Source organism: Furipterus horrens, unplaced genomic scaffold (genome assembly GCF_987537825.1).
Source record: "Furipterus horrens unplaced genomic scaffold, mFurHor1.1.pri manual_scaffold_2, whole genome shotgun sequence".
In the NCBI taxonomy this organism is placed as follows: domain Eukaryota; kingdom Metazoa; phylum Chordata; class Mammalia; order Chiroptera; family Furipteridae; genus Furipterus; species Furipterus horrens.
Window position 1 is genome coordinate 22,387,425 of NW_028327172.1, and position 20,302 is coordinate 22,407,726.

Consider the following 20,302-nt stretch of genomic DNA (forward strand, 5'->3'; position numbering starts at 1 on the left):
TGACTGTGGATAACAATATTGTATTAAATACCTGAAAGTTGTTAAGAGAGTAAATCTTAAATGTTCTACCACAACCCCCCCTCCCCCAACAAAGGTAATTGTATTATGTATTTTCTATGGCTGCTTTTGGTCAATAATGGCTGAGTAGGGTTTCTTATAATTTCAAATTTTTGGCTCTCATATCAGGCTTGGAAAGATTTTTCCCATCTAAGATTTTTTAAAAATTTACTTATTTATTGGTATATTTTTTATTTGCTTCTTTCATTTAAACATTTAATTCATCCTGTATTTATTTGGCAGTTGTATTTCACCTTGATTTGTTTCTGGATGACTCACCAGTATCCTCAAATTATTCTGAGTAATCTATCTTTTTCACATTGATTTCTATCGATCCTTAGATCCTATCAAATTCCTTGGACCCATTTCTAGATTCTATTTGCTTCTTTTGATCAGTCTGGCTCTTGTTGCCAAGTATCAGACTGGTGTTTTGTTTTGTTTTGTTTTCTATAACTTTATAGTCTGTTTAATGATCTGATATTTCCCTAGCATTATACTTTAATAAAATTATTTCTATTATCTATTGTTTATTCTAAGATGAACTTTAAATTCACTTTGTTAATTTCAAAGAAAGTCTATCAATATTGGTTCATTAATTGTGACAAACGCACCACACCAACGTGAGATGTTAATAATAGAGGAAACTGGGTGTGCAGTATATGGGAACAATCTGTATTATCTTAGAAATTTTTATGTAAATCTAAAATCATTATGAAATAACAAGTTTATTTGTTTAAGTCTTAATTAGAATTTGGATTGTGTCAAGTTTAAAAATTAATTTTGGATGAGATTGACTTTTGAAAAAAATTTTAATTCTTCAAGGACTTGTTATTCTTTAATACTTTTTCAAGTTTTGTTCTGTGTCAGATGTCCTTATTTAGAATTTCTTCCTTTTCAAGTTTTTTAACAGAATGCCTCTGGCCTCAAAGTCTGTTTGAGATTGTGATTCCTTTGGGTGTATTACAGGGTTTTTTTGTTGTTGTTTGTTTGTTCTTTCACAGTGAATTACTTTGTTATGTTACTAACATCAGTTTGGAGGGTGGGGCCGGCAAAAAAGATTATTATGCACACAGCCTTCCTACCTACAAGCCTTCATTTCAGCTGGGGAAGCAGGAGAGATCTTAGTCTTCAGAGTTCTGTGCTTGATGCTGGGGTTTTAAGGAGGACATTTTTTGATGCAACTGAACATGGTTCAGTAAATTTTTCTGTTTCAACAATGTGTGAGCAAGCTGGGTGGGAGCCTTTGAGAAGGTTTCATTTTTCCCGTGTGAAATGCAGGGTTCATCTATCATGTGGATTTGAGACACCCATTCTTGGGGTAAAGCTAGCAGCAGTCTCTGACCATAGAGCAAAACATTGAGGATATAGAATCCAGTGGGTTAGATAAAATTGGGATTTTGATGGACTAGCACCTCAATGTTAGACCACGTGTAAGGGGAGATCTAGATATTTCTTATATGATCTGATGAGGTGGTCTATGAGGACGTAGGTAACTGTGTGTATATGTATTGAAGTAGGAAGGAAAGACATGTCTAAAAATATTCTTGGCCTTGGCCAGGTAGCTCAGTTGGTTACAAAATCATCCCAATATACCAAGTCTGAGGGTTCAATCTCTGGTCAGGGCACATGCAAGAAGCAACCAATAAATGTGTAAATAAGTGGAACAACAAACTGATGTCTCTCTCTCTTTCTCCCTCCCTCTCCCTAAAAATTAATAAATAAAAAAACATATTCTTCCAAATAGTAAGGGCCAATAAACATTGTGGATTCTTTTGGATTATGTTCTCTCCAAACTGTTGTGAGAAACTGGATTTAAAATAACTCTCAGCCCTTCTCCAAGTGTGAAATAAGAGAAAAAGGGTCAGTTGGAGGGGGTTTATGTACCATTTCAATGGTGAGGATGCCTTGATGGTTCATCAGGGCTGATTTATACAAAATTTTTGTCAGGCTATTAACCATTCAGCCTGAGTCCCCTATTAAATAGTGGCCAATGACTAGGCTGCATGGGAAGTGGAGACATAGGAGCTGTGACACTAAAGAAATTTTCAGATGAGGAATATAAACCAGGTTTTCATAATACTAGCTTGGTTGGGACAAGTGGGCATCTTCCCAAAGGCAATAGCTTGAAGGGGCCAGTACTTATTTCCAGGTATCCTGTTTTGATATGTTTGCTGAAAAAAATAAATGCAGTTACCTTTAGATAGCTGTTAGATTACATATTATCCTGGACTTCTTTATAGAAAATGGCAGAATCCTAGTTGTAACTGGCATAGGTAAAAGGATAAATTTAGCAGCTTAGTGTATTGTATTTATAAACCCCATGTCTGGGTTCAGGATTTCAAACAGTGTCATTAGAACACTTCCATTGTCTCTTGTATCTGTTCTTCTCTGTGCTGGCCACCTTCCGAGGCAGGCTGTCTCTATTGAGGCAAAAATAACTCAAGGAGAAGGCCTCTCTGGTGCTTTTTCTCCAGCAAAAGACCCAGGGAAGGCTCTGATTGACCTGGATTGGGTCATGTGGCTAGAAAATGCAGTGATCTGATTGGCGAGGCCCTAGGTGTGTGCTCACCCCTGGAGCCTGAGGGGGGAATTAGAGAGGGGTGGTTCCCTGAAAGGAAAAGAGGGTTGTGTTATCACAGGAAGGTGGGATGGATGTGGAGTGGTCAAAGCAAGAGATACTCAGTAATTTAAAAAGTCAGAGTTAGTGCAAGTGGGGTAAGTCCCCTTTCCCTCCAGATATTATGTGAAGATGGGTGCCATAGAGATAAATGAGACTTGGATAGAGAAAATAAATGAAGGATAGGGTGAGGAGAAAGCCTTTTTTCTCATGCCCATTGGGAGACGTTCATTAAAAAGTATAATAGTTAGAATTATTACCATAGTGCAATTTTTAATTAAAATGGACACTATATATATATATATATATAAAATATATATAAAAATATATATAAAATATATATTTAAAGTAAACAAGAAATATACATATTTAAAGTAAACAAAAATACATAGTTTTCTTGAGGTCTGAACTGTAATGAAACACCTGAAGGCAGGAGGAATAGAAATTTTTTAAGTAAAAAAACAGATGATTCTTTTCTGTTGACTACACTTCTGGGGAAATTTTATATCTATGAATTATCAGATTATAGGCATTACTTATGTGTTTTCTTTTAACTCAATCAAATTTAAGTTGGTTTTATTTTTAGGTCCTACTTTCTGTACTGAAATAGGGAGAGAAATTTCTTTTTCTTTTTCTCTTTCTCTTTATAGTCTCAGGAGTAGATTAATCTTCTGGTTTTTAATATATCATTGATTTGTTATATTCCCACTATAAAAGATTGAATTACACAGACACAGGAAAGAGAATGTCTAGATGGCATTGCTGATAAAACTTCTGCAGAATTTTGAATTTTATTTGAATATTGCCTTTAGTTTCTCACCTTCAGGCAAAGAAAAAGTTAACATTCATGTTGAACCAGAGGTAGCTGTGCTAGGTTGCCACCAGCTCTGAATACGGGCAAAAGGGTAATCCACTATCTATTCATATCTCCAAGTCAGATCTTATAAATGGATATGAAAGTGAATTTTGAAATTACTCTGGCTACAGGGAAATTATATTTTCATTCACTAAAGCTTTAAACCTAAGCATTCTGGTGTGACCGCTGAAGCTTCCTAAAGGACATTCCTGGTTCTTTGGACCCTAAGTCCTCTAGGGTCCGCCTGTCACTGGCTCATCTTTGTGTATGATGAGCATTTGTGCAGAGGCTTATTGTTGTGTTGGCTTTGGTTTATTTTGTTGGTTGTCCTCTCTCAGGTCTCTTTTATATCTAACTGTCCTTCCCACCCTCTACCCATTTTATGTTCTCATTTCTTGATTTGTTGAAGCTAGCAGGTCAGTGGGTCAGTAGACTATCCCAGAGTCTGGATCTGGCAGATTGCCTCCTCGTACAGTCTTTTAACATCTATGTCCTGTGTTTTCTATATGCAGGTAGTTAGATCTAGAGGCTTGATTACATTTGTTTTTGTTTCTTTGTTTGTTTGTTTGTTTTGCAAGAGTAATTGAGGAGTGGTGGTGTGTTCAGCCTCATCTCAAAGCACAATTTCTGAACGCTGGTTTCCATTGCTCATGTTCCTCAAAAGCAGCACAGTAGACAGGTGTGGTAGTTCCCCCAGGCTTGCAGCAAAGTGCATTTCCAACATCAAAAAGAATCAGGCACTTAGGTCTCATATATAGGCCTCACTCAAAAATAGAGAGAAAAGAAGGGTTGGTTGATGGACAAATTCCCCCCCCCCCCCTCTTTTTTTGAGATACAAAAGTTTGAAGTTTTCCCAGGTGATTTTCTTCAATTTGATAAACTCTGTAGAGGTGAGAAGACAGAGGTGAAGATAGGGGTTGGCCCCGCCCTGGCCAATGACAAGGGGTGAAAAGAGAAATGTCAGGTTAAGGTTTTTCCTTTTTGACTCTTCATATCAGATGCTAATTGTTTTTAAATTGCTCTTTTTACCTCCTTTTTTTCCCCCTTCTTCTTCTTTTATTTTTTACCTCTTCTGTTGATAAGGGATTTCAGAGAAGCTCTGGTTTTCCTCATCTGTAAAATCTCAATTCCTTTTTATTAATCTTCTTGTGCCTGTGGAATATCAAAATTAATCATTTCTAAAGAAGCTACTCTTCAAACATTGTTTTTTCTGGGCCAAACCTCAGTGTACAAGTTTTTAGCATGAAGAAGACTCATAATTTGTGTTATATGAGGACCATTTTTCTCTTTCTGCAAACGTTCTAAGGACAAGTGATTATGTATTTTAAAGTTGTCTAGTAAAAGCATACTTTCTCAGGATACATTTTTATGCATTGTAAAGCTGTTTAGGAAAATGTACAGTCCGCACCCAATGCCAGAAATGAAATCATGAGGAGTATGCATTTGCTTAGTTTATTTTCCCAGTTAAGTAGAAAGAATATTTTTTAATAAAAATTGTGCTCAGTTTTGACTGTCCTATCACACACAAGCAGACCATTTTCATCAGTGTGTGTCACTCTTTCTTTATACCAAATAAATATTGCACCTTCGAACAGAAGATGAAGTATACTGAAGTGTGAATATTTTGAACTGGCCCCTTCTCATTGCACCCACTTTTATTCCACTTCCACTACATTTTTAAAAAACTTCAACCGGCTTGATTTCATTCACACCCCTGGAGAAAAGAGCTGGGAATCATTCAAATGCCATGACAATAGATGTGAACCCAGGATGGGTTACATCACCAGAATTGTCCGGGTAGTTCTGAAGAAGAGCTGAACTGACCTGTGCTCAAACCCCATCTCTACCACTCACCATATGTCTGACTTTGCCTAAATAACTCAGTCTCTCCTTAAACATCAGTATTTGCTGTAAGATGAAGGAGAATACCAGTAAGTAATGGTTGACATTTACTGAGGGCATGCTATGAACTACTGCGCATTGTGCTTTACTTACATTATTTCATTCAATTCTGTAAGAGTCTGATGGGGGGAGGAGCAGGGGCTGCTTCTTTTAATTTTACATGAAGCTGAAGCCAGGGGATGTTGTCGTTTGCCTCAAGTGTTATACCTTAATGACCCCAAGGGTTGTGCTGAGGATAAAAGCTACAAATTTTATAGTTCTCAATGAGCAGGCTGTAAGAAGCATACAAGAAATAATTTGTGTGATTGTTGGTCACCTATTACATATAATCATTGACCTGAACATTTTGCTGGGATGAGGTTACTGAGTGATATTAAGCTTGTACTCCCCCATATAGCTTACCTCTTTGATTTTCAAACTAACCTATGAAATAGGTTATTAACTTCACTTTACAGGTGTTGAGAGGTATAGATGATTCACCCATGACCACAGAGCAAATAAATGATAAAAGTGGGCCTGAAACATGGGCCTTCAGGTGAGGAACCCATGTTTTTGTGGACTTGTCTTTCAGATTAATCAGGAGAGAAAGGATCCAGATTAATTTAGCTTTTCCCAATGTATCTGTAAGAAACTGAATAAATCCGGTTCCCTTAGTGTGGTGAGTTGAACAATGACCCCCAAAGGTATCCAAGTCCTAATTCCTGGAACCTGTGAATCTTGCCTGATGTAGCAAAAGGGATTTGGCATGTGAGGTTAAGTTAAGGATCTGAGTTGGGGAAGTTATTCTGAATTTTCTTGGTGAGCCCTCAATGTAATGTCTTTATAAGAGGAAGGCAGAGGGAGATTTGATTACAGAAGAGTAGCAGGAGGTATGGCAAAGGAAGCCAGAGGTCAGAGGGATGCAAAGAAGGGGCCAAGGAATGCAAGTCAGTTCTAGTAGCTGAAGAAAGCAAAGAAAGAGATTCTCCCCTCAGGCTCCAGAGGAATACAGGACTGCCAACACCTTGACTCCAGTGTGGTGAGGCTGATGTTAGGTTTCTCATCACCAGAATTATAAGAGGATAAATCTGTGTTTTTTTTAAGCCACCATATTTGCAGTAATTTGTTACAGTAGCTGAAGGAAACCAAAGCACTTGAATAAACTGCATGGCAAATATGGTTTTCTTTCTGTAACTTACATGCTTAAACCTACTTTCAAGTGGGCCAGTGAAATTTAGAGGTAATCCATTGAAATTTACTGGTCAATCTGTAGATGGTAACTTCTGATTTTTGCTCTAACAGCGCTGGCCATTCCTGCTGTTCCAGTAGAACATCCTTTTAAGCTTTCTAGGGTTTGGAAGGTTCTGGTAGTCAGTTTTCAAAGAATCCAGCACCTCCCCACCTCTACGTTGTTGCCATGTGGGAGGAGACAACAGAATCAAGATGGAATTTTTGTTTGCAGCTTAACCTTCACTGCTCAACCTTTAAAGCAGAGGTTGCAAACTGGTGGTCTTTAGGTGAGAGGGTGTTTTGTTTGACCTGTGACCTGACAACAGTTCTATAAATTTTTAATTATTCGCTAGAATTTAAAACTCAGATGATCTCATAAAATTTCAGATTTCTGACTTTTCTTGGAGACTAGAAAGATCTGAAAATGCTGGGTTGACAGTACTTCGCTGGTAGAATGGAGTCCTGGTTACCTCCTTTGGATGGAAGTGGGGTGGCCAGGGTGGCTGTCCCTGTCAGTTCAGTGCCATCTCGCTCTCCAGGGCCTTCTTCATTTATTTGTCTCACCTACTTGGCTCTGGTAGGCTTATCTGAGTTTGTGGCTCTGCTTTAAAGAAAAAGGACCAAAGGCACATTCTGACCAGTTGAACAAAGACACGATAATTTTGCCCCTTGGCTAGCAATCTGGAAATTCACAGAGAATAAAAGAGGTGACAAGAGAGCTAAGACAAGTAAATGTCTTAGTTTTCAAGCAGGAAAAAAAGAAACCCCAATAGTGAATCCTGGAAAACAAAGAGCAAGCAGTGAGGTTAGCTTGAATTCTTGGGGAAGGTATTAAGCCAGACCCTTGGAAGCCTGTAGGAAAGAAAACGATCCTTAGGAATTAAAATGTGTTAACCACATATGGGCAATGTTCAGGTCTATTTCTTTTTGTGGTGGAATTACTGGTCTCATAGTGGAAAGCCACTAGTATAGTGGGTCTTCATTGCAAAAAGACATTTGATAGTTACTTTTGATGTCCTTGTGGAAATTATGAGCTTCTTGAATACCACAGAACAAGTATACATATTGTAAATACAATAGTTCCCAACAAAAGCAGGGAGGCTCCTTTCCTCTTATGAAAACACAGAAAAGTTACTTTTCAAATGTAGAGATAACATGAAACAGGAATGAAAGCAAATGTTTGGAAGCCAAATCAAGAGTCAAAAAGATTTACACAGCTGAGAATGACTTGCTAAAGGAAGTAGAATGGAATTTGAAGGATATGTGTCTTTCTGAATTGCAGCTTTAAAAAAAACTATGTCTTTCCTTGACCATTGTGGCTCTCAGTTTGTTGTGTGTCATCCTACAAAGTAGAAAATTGAAGGTTCAGTTCCTGGCCAGGGCATATGCCTGGATTGCGGGTTCAGTCCCTGGTCAGAGTTTGTGAGAGAGGCAGCTGATTGATTGTTTCTTTCTCACAGTGATGTTTCTTCCCCTCTCTTTCTCCCTTCCCCACTCTCTAAAATAAATAAATAAAATCTTAAAAAAAAAATCATGTCTTCATGCTCAAGGTTGGAGATACCTGCCTTAATTGCAGTTCATTCTGGGGGGGGGGGGGGTTGTAGTTGGAGGTTTTATTTGACTGAGGAAGACCACTGTGACTGCGGTGCTAAGAAGTGATGTGCTCTGAGGTGTGAAAAATAGCAGTACTCTGTCCAGATAGAGGGGGGAGACCCCCTAGGCCCTTAGCCTAAGGATTGAGCCCTGGCAGCCTGTAGGCATAATGCATGGTATTGTGTTTGACTAGTGTATCGATTTTGAAAAATTTGGAATGGGACCCCTTTGGGTGAGGCATGTACTCTCCAGTCTTGGTCATTGGTATTAGTTACTTCCCTGATTCTAAAGGCTTTTGTGTTTGTGGATGGTTCTCTCTCCCTGCTCCTTTATAGAAATAATCTTCTGGGACACAGGGATCCATCCTAAACCCATGCTTTGTGTGGCATTTAATAAAATGAAAGTGATCAAGAAGAGGAGGATCCAGCCGGTGAAGGACTTTAGAGACCAGTTCTTGTTGTAATAGTGGAGAGAACCACAGTTCTGTAGCCTGGAGAGCTGTCTTCAAATACCTAAAGGATTGTCATGTGGAAGAGAAGTTAGATTCAGTCCACTTCATGGAACATTCAAGGATTATGGACCTTTTCCTTCAGTCACTACATTGAGAGGATACATAGAGGAGCAAGTTGGTCTCTGTCCTCAAGGCCAAGTTTACCATAGATCAGAGGACATGGCTGTAACATAGTAATACTCATTCTGTGGTTCTTCAAAAGACAGAATCAAGGAGGCCAATTTCAACTTGGTTTAGAAAGGCTTTTCTAAACAACAAAAACTTTCCCCATAGAAATGGGCTTGCCTTGACAACCTGTCACCAATCATATTGTTCAACTGCTGGGGACGAGCTAGAGGACCTTTGAATGGCAGTTGGAGTAGATGATCTTTCTACCTCTATCACTGTATGGTTCTGAAATCACCAACTTGCTTTCCTTTGCTCATGTAGGGAGAGTCGTCACTGAGCACATGGGCTGTACTCGGTGCCCTGCATAGACCGCCCAGGAAGGGGTGCTGTGTTGCAGGGTCTCCACAGCATGGAACTGCATTGTGTGTGTGTCTTCTGTAGACACAAGAGCCGATAGGCAGGGCCCAGCTGTCTTTCTTATTCACAGACCTGGTAGAAGAGTCTAGTGGCATTTTTGGCAGATGCAGTCTTGTTGCCAGTTACTTCTTTGTTTGTTGGCTTGCATCTGGCTGTGAGGATCCTGCCGTTCCTTTTCAGGGGCATAACACTTCATTTCCTGGGACAAGTATCCTGGGTAACATTTATTTCCTGTACCCTCCACCCTTCAGAAACCCAGAAACATTCAGAAGTCTGCCACCGCCAAGACAGGAGATTCCTAACTCTTCTCCTTTGATGGTAGAACTCTTAAGATACTTCCTATTTCTTTTGCTGTGTCCCTAGAGATCCCCTAGCCCTAGAAAATACATTAGTCACCTTTTGGCTGCACGCAGAACACTAAACCAAGCAAGGACAGCATCTCTTCACAGCCTTTGAGGCAACATCTTCTGGCAGCAGCATTCTTGTCCTGTCCTCTTTCTGCTACCCCAGCGCCATCGTCATCAGGTCTCACTTCCCCAACTGTCTGTGTAATTGTAAAGAACGCAGACACGGCCTCTTTTTCTTGGCAAGCACATTCTAAGGTTCAGAAAGGCAGATGCTATCTGGATTTGGCATGTCTTTCCAATTTTTGCGTGTTTGACCCTGGTTTGGCTCTTTGGGACATTTCCCTCCAGATATGTCAAAAATGACCTGAAAGATGTGCACACAAGGCGTGTGCCGTACAGTAGGGGGAGCACACTGCCACGCACCTCCCCAGCCTGCTGTCGTTGCTCCGTGCAAAGGAGACAGGCGATCCTTTCTGAAAAGCTTGGAGCCAGAACTAATGTGAAACCCCACAGCTGCCGTGGCTGCAGGGTGTGTGGACATGTCAGTCCTCCTGGCAGACACTCTTCCCTTCCAGGAATTCTTTCCCCTGGGTGAGTGAGAGTTGAGCCAGCCCGAGGCTTTTCCCCACACCTTCAGATGGAGCGGGCTCTTCAGCTCAGCTACCTGCCTCCTGCACCAGGACCCCTGGAATCTCTAGAGTAAACAGTCAGAGGGTGGAGGTTCTCAGCCCTGACAGCCAGTTAATTGCACCTGGAGGTTTAAAAAAAAGGCCAGTGTGTGGACCCTGCTTCCCAGGGGTAATTTCTTAAAAGCAGCATTACAAGTTTCATATAGCTTGCGGTTCACTCATTTGCAGTATGCAATTCAATAGTTTTAGTATGATCAGAGTTGTATGACTGTTATGACAGTTTTAGAACATTTTGAGTGGTCACTCTCCATATCTCTCCAGCTTCCCCGGCCCTAGGCAGCCAACCATTAATCTACTTTTTGTCTCTATAATTATGACTCTTCTGGACATTTTGTATATAAGGCATCATACAATAGGGGTTTCTTTTTGACTGACCTCTTTCACTTAGTATAATGTTTTCAAGGTTTGTCCACAGTATCATGCATCAGTATTTCATCCCTTTTTATTGCCAACTAATATTCCATGGCATGAATATACTATAGTCTGTTTACCCACTCATCAGCTGATGGACATTTGGGTTGATTCCACTTTTTGACTAGGAGGAATAAATGCTGCTTATCAACAACGTGCACAAGTTTTTGTGTAAACATATGATTCATAATTTCTTCTGGGAATACACCTAGAATTGGAACTGCTGGGTCCTACGGTAACTTCACGTCTAACCTTTTGAGGAACTGCCAGGCATTTTCCAAAGCAGCTGTGCCATTTCACAGAGGGATTTCCTAAAGGCTCTCCATGGGGATTCTAGATGCGATTATCATGTGCCACCCAAGTGGATAAGAACCCTTATTCTGCTTCATTTGGAAGTAAAATGATAACTGCAGAACAGAGACGAGCTTTTTCCCGAAGGAGAGAGTACTTGTAGAGCAGAGCATGCGCCCCTTCCGAGTGGTTCTTTCCTGCATTCCACACCCCTCGGCTCTCACCTGTAGTCCAACGTTAACCTGAGCATTGACTAGGGGACCCAGTCAGTCTAATGTTGAAGGAAGGTTTTCCAGCGTCCACCTTTGGCACTGGCTGACTGCAAAGAGTTAAGCCGATCCGGAAAGCTGATCTGTAGGTTGAGTGGGGGAGGGCCCCAGATGTGTAGCCCCCACTTTGGAGGATGTGACATCTCTTCTTGTGTCCTCACTTTCTTGGTGCTCTCTGGTAAAAACCGAGTCATGAGGTGCTGACAAACATCCACTGCACTTGATGTGACCTTGAGGCATCGGCTCATTCCTGAGATATTTGCAGCTGTCAGCCCTGCCATCTAGATGGTAAACAACTTGCTGGGGATGAACTCCTGCCACTGTGACTTCTCCCGGCTTGTCTGAGAGACTCATAGACCCAGACGGTGCAGAGTGTCTGCGGGTGTCTGAGCCAGAAGGAGCACTGCGTGGTGGCGATGCCAGGACTGAGCAGCCCCGCCCTTCACAAAACCCTGCTTCCAAAGTAGCCCCAATGGAGGGAGGCAAAAACCAGCTTTGTCCTGTGAGCTTTTGAAAACATTCTTTCTGCTGCAGATGTGCATTTTCAAATGGCGCCTGTGGACCCACCTGAGCCTTGTTCTCTCTTCTTCGTGTTTACAGCCACGGAGCGGGGTATGAGAGTGATAACCACACCACGCCCATCCTCTGTGGTGCCCAGTACAGAATACACACCCATGGCGTCTTCAGGGGCATTCAGGTGAGTATGCAGGGTCCCGGCTGGAAGTGGACTTCACGGCCTCTTTCCCTCCGCAACACTCTCACTTTCTTGCTGATGGCCATTTGACCCCAGCAAGTCTGTTCCTAATTGTATGCTCCTGTGACAGTAGGGACCCCTTCTTTTCCACGGGGGTGGGAGGGTAGGGCAGCCTCCTCCTGTCCAGAGGCCAGTGTGAATGGGGCTGCCTCCCTGGCTCAGGCCAAGATGCTTCCTGCAGAATCTCATCCTTTCTGTTTTCGTGGTTTAATTCATGTTCTCCATGGTGGGCTGCATGGCTCTTATATTTGGGGCTAAATGAGCTTAAATTAATGACTTGCCTTTGACTTCTAAGAAGACTTAGTCTGCATTGTAAAGCGCCCAAGGTAGACTTTATCTTGCCAAGTGTTGCTAATAATAACACTAACATGAATAGTAACACCTCCTATGATGGACCCTTTCTGTGTTCCGGGCATTGTGCTAAGTTTTAGACGTGGACTTTAAAAAAAAAAATAGACCTTTTTTTTTATAGCAATGTTGGGTTTAAGGAAAAATTATGCAGAAAGTAAAGGGAGTTCCCATATCCCCCCCCCCCCAACACACACACACACATTGTCTTCCCTATTATTAACATCTTGTTTTGGTATGGGCGTTTGTTACAACGGATGAGCCAGTAGTGACACATTATTGTTAACTAAAGTCCATAGTTCATGTTAGGGTTTACTTTTTGTGTTGTGTAGTTCTCTGGGTTTTGTTAAATGCAAAACGTCTTGTATCTATCATTGGAATATCATACAGAATAGCTTCACTGCCTAAAAGTGCCCTGTGCTGCGCCAGTTCATCCCTTCCCCTCTCTTCTTCCCCTGCCACCCAACCAGTGAGCTATTGTCTCATGGTTTTGCCTGTTTCCAGAGTGTCATGTAGTTGGAATCACACAGTGTAGAGCCTTTTCAGGTGGCTCCTTTCACTTAGTAATATGCATTTAAGCTTCTTCCATGTCTGTACAATGACTTTTCCGCCCATTTAATCCTGAGCACAACTTTATGAGGTAGGTACTATTATTAGCTCTATTTTATAGGTAAAGAAACTGAAGTCTGGAGAAGACAAGTGACTGTTGAAAACCGCATAGCTAGTAAGAGGTGGAGCAGAGATTATAACACGTCTTGTCTGACTCCAGAAACCCCAGTTTTAACTGCCATGTTATACTGCCTCATCGGGAGACAGAAGGCTATGAACATTGTGGGGGAGGAGGGAGGCTCCAACAAGAGTGAAGAAAGCGAAGTAAAAAGGTAAACCTTTTACAAAATTGGGGAAACTCAGTGAAGGTCACCTCCGCAGAGCTTTTGGAGGTCAGAACCACACGCAGTTTCCAAGGATTTGCATTTGTGACTTTTGCATGTGACTCAGTGGCTACAACACGAGTAGCAGCGGTGATACTTTCCCCAGACTGGTCAGTACCTTAGAAATCAGTTGTGTTGTGTGGGTCAGGTCCCCATGTGATGTGTGGGGCGAGTGGCTCTGAGGTGTTCTGATTCATGTTTCCAGAAGTGCCTTGGTGATAGAACAGTGCGTTCCCTCATCCTATGGTGGGAATGAAGGCAAGGGTTACAAAAATACTGAAATCTGATGGAAGTACAGACAAAGTCATCCAGTCTCTCTTCCAACAAATACCATCAGAATCCTCCATCAGGACCACGGAGGACTCAATTTTGTATCCTGTTGCCGTGTGCGTTGCATCTAGGATGAGTTGCAGGAAATGAGAAAAGCTCCTTTTGCCTTCCTGTCCACCAAGCCTGGTTTGTCAGCCTCACTGTCACGGCCTCTGATTGGCTCCAGCCTGCTGGTTTTCTCCTGGAGTACACCAAACACAGCCGGCTCACCATTTAAAACTATGTCACCATTTGCCTTGAGACACTATAGCCTGTCAACAACCAAGTTGCATGCTACTACACTACTTTTTCTTCTAAACAGAAGACCTCACCGTGCAGGGCAGTGTGAAATAAAAAGTAGAAGATAGGCGTGGGGGCAGGGTGGAAAGCGCACAGGGCAGAGAAAGGGTGAAGTTCAGAAGTCTTTCCAGATCTGAAAACACGGGTGTGCTCTTGGGCCCCGACTTGCTCATCTATAAGAGAACGGGAGGGTTCAGCTGTCCCTCTGGCACTTGCAATGCTCCTGTCTGTCTGACTGACCCTGAGAGCAGGAAGGGGAGCTTGCCTCATCATTTTTCCCTAGCTCTTTGTCACGAAGGACTGACTGTATAGGTACTCACCCTCACAAGGTAAAGGGGATCAACACAATGCCCTGTAAAGGATGTGTACAGTCCATGGAAAGCAGACCCAGTGTTTTCTGGTGCCTCTGTTAAAGGATTGCACTGGCAACGGGACCCTCTGGTGCATTCAGCTCCTCTTCACAGGCAGAAACTTCAAATCTCGTGGCTCCTTCTTTACTCACACATGAAAGGTCTGGTTAGTTTGGGGTTCATCTAGTATCCTGCATGTTTCTCTAATAAGGACTTCCCCACCCACTGCCGATTGGCTCCCCGGTCATGTGGCCAGGTGTCTGAGTGGGAGGGAATGTAGTAGAACTTGGGACTTGGGACTTCAGACCTCACTGCATTGAGTGCAGAAGCTGAGAGACAGGATGGATTGGAAGCTCTTCCGGTCACCAGCATTTCCTTCCCAAACACTCTGGATCAGCAACCCCAACAGACTTTAAGTACTGGTTCTGGCTGATCAGTAGTGATGAGGTTAGAGCACTGCATTGTAGAGGGTCCTGATCTGCCATCCATTAGTGATGTCTGCTGTGGGCCTCTGGTGTGTGGAGGGGATGCTTTCAGGCTTCATATCTGCCATCCCTTCCCTGGGTATATGCCAATGCTCACTTTCCCTTGGACTGATGTGCATGTTCACATGTGGCTTAAAGCCTCCATTTCTCTTACACTCTGCTTGCAGGACGTGAGGCGTGTGCCTGGAGTAGCCCCGACTCTTGTCCGGTCAGCATCTGAGACCAGTGAGAAACGCCCCTTCATGTGTGCTTACCCGGGCTGCAATAAGAGATATTTTAAGCTGTCCCACTTACAGATGCACAGCCGGAAGCACACCGGTGAGTGTGCCCACTGTGCTGCCTTGGTGAGGTGGCCTGTGGGCAGGGGTGGTTCCGAGGCTCTGGCTCCTGACCTCACACTGCTGAGGACACAGGGATTCCTGATGCTGAAAGCAGGCATTACTTTGAAAGGTCTGGCGTAGGTGATGGAAAAGGCTGCGGGGCCATTTTGCATCCCGATTGTCCACCGTTTAATAAACAAGTCAGTAAACTGTCTTCAGGAAGAGCAGAGCAGAGTGGTGGGAGGAGAATTGCACAGAATTAAAGAGCCTTGTGTTTGCATTCTGGCTTCATCACTGAGTCCTGAGACCGAGAGCAAGTTATTTAACTTTTTCTAGTTAAATTAGTTATTGAACTTCATTTACTCAATGAGAAAAATGGAGATGATAATGCCTACCTTATACAATTACTAAGACAAGATTAAAATTTAACATTAAGTTGAATTAAAGGAGTTAGAGTTATGAAGCACCTAGTGCAGTACCCTATGACAATAGGTCTGAATAAATGATAGCGTTACTATTCAAATACTATTAGCGTCTCTTAAGAGAGAGGTGCTAGCATGAGAGTTTGGTAATCGGACGATTTTGAGAGCTTGATGGGCAAGGTATGCTAAGATTAGGAAGACGTAGTCCAAAGAAAAACTTAACTACTTGGGTTAGTAATAACCAACCAAATGAGAATGGGAAAATGGATTGCAGGTTTAATTTTTGTTTTTAGTATTTTTTTAAAAGATGATGACTTTTTGATGATGTGGATTTTCCCACAGGTCAGGGGAAGAGGATTGGCCTTGTCTGGTTCTTGGCCACCTTGAATGTGAACAGCCATTTCACAAATGTTTGCCCTTGGCCTATGGGCACTGGACGGGAGTGAGGTGGGGTATCCCTTACAGGGAAACAGTGGGAAGTGCAGGCTTTCTCACAGGGCAGCTGGGGCCATTCCTTTCACAACGGAAGGACCGCTGTATTGTGATGCTCACCATTATTATATTGTTGTTACTGCTGACTCTGCTTTGGGGAAGGAGGGGAAGAGAGTGATCTGCATTCAGATCTCTAGACCGTTATATTTGGCTAAGTCATTGCATCTGGAGGATGAATTCTGGCATAAACCTGACTTTGTACCACTTGGTTTGAGGCTAAAGATGAGAGAACTGGTGGCATGTTCTATTTTTACATATCTCCCTAAATGGGATCACCCGGGAAGTAAACAGTAAGTTTATAAGAGAAATGCTAAAGTAAAATTCTGCCTGGAAAAATGTGAGGGAATGCATTGAAGACAAATGTAGTTGTAGAAACTTTTAATGGAAAGAGACACTTAGAAAAAAAGACAACAAACTCACAACTATCAACAACTGAATCTAAAAAATAAAAACAAAATCCAACTAAGCAAACCACAATAGGAACAGAATCATAGGTATGGAGATCTTTTTGAGGGTTATCAGCTGGGAGGGGGAAGGAGGAGAAATGGGGAAATGGTACAGGGATTACGAAGCATAATTGTTTGGTACAAAATAGACAGGGGGATATTAAGAATAATATAGGAAAGGGTGAAGCCAAAGAACTTATATGCATGACCTATGGACATGAACTAAGGGGGTGAGATTGCTGGAGGGAAGGGGGTACTGGGCAGAGCAGAGCAAAGAGAAAAGAAACTGGGACTACTGTAACAACATAATCAATAAAATATACTTAAAAAAAAAGAGACACTTAGAAAACAAGGAAGGTTACATGGCTGTGTGACGGGAAGACAGTAGACAAGACAGCCAAGACTACCAGACCTACTGAGCGTTTAAGAAGCTCTTTCTTACAGAAGATGAGTAGGGCAAGCTGGTATTATTATTTATAATAATAGTGCAGACTACTAAGTAATTTTATATTAAACACTTTCTATGTGCCAGTCTCTCTACATACATTATATCATTTAATTGTCACACATAAAATAATTATCAAGTGAATAGGGTACAGCAGAAGCAGGACTTAAACTCGTACCTTTTCAGCCCTGACTGCTGTGGCTCAGTGGATTGAGTGTCAGCCTGCAAACCAAGTGTCGCTGGTTCAATTCCCAGTCAGGGCACATGACTAGGTTGCATGTCAGGTCCCCCGTTGGGGGTGCATGAGAGGCAACTGCACAGTGATGTTTCTCTCCTTCTCTTTCTCCTTTCCTCTCTCTCTAAAAACAGATAAATAAAATAAAATGTAGATTTAAAAATAAAATAAACTCATACCTTTTCTTTCCCAAGTCACAAGCCCTTCTCAAAGAGCTAATGGTCTGCTTTGGAGCTCAGATACACGCAAATGAAAAGGGACTAAGAGAGGAAATGATAACGTACTAAACCAGAGGCTGGAGGAGTTGGGAAGAATTGTTCAGAGAGTATCAAGCTGATCTAGGGTCAAGAAGGTTTCTTGAAGAGGGAAGGGCTTGGGCTGACCATCAGGGTTGATAAGATTGGGCAGAGGAAGGGAAGCAGGAGCAGAAGCAGAAACCGAGTAGCGACATTGTTCTCTCCAGGTTGTAGAGGTGAAGCCTAAGTCACTGAGCTGGTTACAAGCAGCAAATTAAGGAGAGGCCCCTGACCTTGGATTTTCCAGCCCAAGGAAGAAGGTTGATCTGGACACAGCCCACCACACCAGACGTCCTGTAATAAATTCTATAATGAGGGAAGGGAAGGCTTTCAATCTGAACACGAAGCTTCCAGGAAGGTATTGCGGAGGATCAGGCATTTGTGAGGAACCTATAGCAGACTTTTTGCTGGGTAGGAAGGTGGAGATAGTGAATAAGGGCATTTAGTGTGAGCAAAGTGTGAGCGAGGCAGGTTTTGGGAACGGTGGGCTCTGGTGTAGCAGGAATACAGCTTAGTCTGGGAAATAGAGGAGGCTCTGTGGCTGGAAAGGTAACTAGGGATGGCCCTGCAATGGAAAGACCCTAGTGAGTCCGGGACAGCTTGCTCTCCATCCCAGAATGCTGGTGACTCAGAATTCTCATCAGAAGGTGGAAAGGCCCGAGGTCACTTAGTGCACTGCTGGGGCTCAGTTCCCAGTCTTCGGCTGAACTTTCTCAAGTGAGGACAGGGTGGGGCTTCTGCCTTCTGACACAGGAGGTTGTGTAATCCCACTACTGACTTCTCTGATAAAGGCATAGCAAAAACTTTCTGAACGTTTTGACCCCTAGTTTAACTTAAGCATCTCACAACCACGGAGCTGAGAAGTCAGTAGCAGAGAAGACCAAATCTTTAGGCCATAAAGTATAAAACAGTTATTTCATGGGGCCGGCTCCAAGGCACATCCATCTTAGAATTCTGCGTCAGACTCAGTCTAAGAGTTAAGACTTCTTTGGTTTATTATTTATCTAAATATTCTCTGCCAGTGATTTTTGAGTATTGCTTCTGTGCTAGGTACCAGGTGAAGCCCTTGATGTGGAGGGTCTGGTTTAATCAGTTTATAAATTCTTGGAAGTTCTCAGATCATTGGCTTCGTTTCACAATAAGGAAACTACACCTCACCCAGCACTTAAAGTGGCAGAGCTGGATGTGACCCTAATGTCAGACTCCAGAACCTGAGTTTCCGTTCACTTCTAACTGGGAGGTAAGGGCCCATCCTCATTCCCCTAACCTAACCGCAAGCCTATGAACAGGCAGGCCTTTAACCACACACCACACTTGGAAAGTCCACCCTATCATGCTCCACTGAAGTGTCTCAGGCGTTTTGGAATCCCTTCAGCCTCCAGAGGAGAGGCTGCCTTTAATGAGGTCTCTCCACTTCCAGTATCATTTTCAAATGGAGTATGTGTCTTCCCCCAAGGTGAGAAACCATACCAGTGTGACTTCAAGGACTGTGAGCGAAGGTTTTCTCGTTCAGACCAGCTCAAAAGACACCAAAGGAGACACACAGGTTTGTAGGTCCACTTCTCCTTGCTGGCAGTGTGTTCCCTTGGGTTACAGCTGCTTTTGTGATTGTCTTTGTTGTTAATATGGATGTGAAAGGGTCAACAATTTGTTCCATTTTTTCCAATTATTATTTTTTTTCCTGATCTCTGGGAATTTTCCTTTTCTTAAAAAAAAAAAAAAAAAGAAAGAAAGGAAAAGAAGCATCCCATATTTATCATGCAAACCACGGAACGGTGAGATCCCACTAGCAACTTGCTGCTGATACACTGAGCATCAGTAAAGACCATGGGTGGTGGAGATCAGAATTCCATTTGTAGCGTGTGATTCTCTTTTCTAGTCTTGGACACAGCTGAGACCTTGGTCAGAAGCTAGACATCTGTGGTTGAGGAATAATTGTTTCCAAGACCAGAAATGGGTCTTCAGGGGTTATGCGCGGCACTGGGTGGGTCACGCTGGGCCCGGGGGAAATCTGAGGGTGAGGCAGATGTTGCAGGCATGGCTGGAAATGCCTGGCTCCTCCGGCTGCTGGGAAGCGGGCCTCGTGGGCCTCGTTATGCCCCCACATCTTTAGGGCTGCGGCTAGACCTTCTCTGTCCGTTTAGGTGTGAAACCATTCCAGTGTAAAACTTGTCAGCGAAAGTTCTCCCGGTCCGACCACCTGAAGACCCACACCAGGACTCATACAGGTAAAACAAGTGCGTAAACTTTTCTTCACATTTATTTTTCTTTTTTTTTTTTTATAACTACTGTTGAATGAAGTTGTTTATGATGAGGGAGATTGGAAAAGACTCATGTAAAAGGCTTCTGAACAGGTGTAGACTCAGATAAGAGAAAGAACAGTGTATGGCTATCTTTAAATAATAACATTGTTTAAGAAGGAATGGGGGTGGATACAGAGCAGCAGAAGAGAGACGTGAAAAGAACTCTTTTTATGAGTGTCCAGAATAAAAATGAAGAGATAAGTTAGGTCCCTCCTGTTCCCAATTTGTTACATCATATTTTTATCACTCAGCTTGATTTGATACTCGACCTTACAGAAGAATGGCAGGAATTCTAACAAGCCCAAATCTAGCAAGCTAAACATTTATTCTCCTGAAAGTTCACGTTTCACCACACTATTTTCAGAGATCTGAATCCTTTCTCTGCTAAAAGTTAATGCCCCAGAAGTTGTCATGGTTTCTGCAAGACTCGGGTCAGCGTGTGGATATTATTTCCTTTATACTAATGTAGAGGCGGTGGGGAATAGGGCATTTAAGGTTTTTGCTTCTCCCTAAGGCTGGTGTGATTCATAATGAAAATAGCACCGTCTTTGTTGTGTGTTTTGTAGCTTCGGAAGGAGGGCCAATGCC

The 20,302-nt window shown here is 42.5% G+C and overlaps 1 protein-coding gene across 5 annotated transcripts in view; it reads left to right on the forward strand.

The window, feature by feature from the left end:
- The window catches only part of WT1 (WT1 transcription factor), a 47,678-nt gene that overhangs the window by 24,628 nt on the left and 2,748 nt on the right, over positions 1-20,302 (forward strand). For 3 of the 5 annotated variants that reach the window (XM_090267591.1, XM_090267594.1, XM_090267596.1), the window contains 4 exons: positions 11,878-11,974; positions 14,923-15,073; positions 18,868-18,957; positions 19,556-19,648. In XM_090267591.1, coding sequence (XP_090123717.1) covers positions 11,878-11,974; positions 14,923-15,073; positions 18,868-18,957; positions 19,556-19,648 — 431 coding nt within the window. The remainder of the gene's footprint in view (positions 1-11,877; positions 11,975-14,922; positions 15,074-18,867; positions 18,958-19,555; positions 19,649-20,302) is intronic. The other 2 variants (XM_090267593.1, XM_090267595.1) reach the window with 1 other exon arrangement.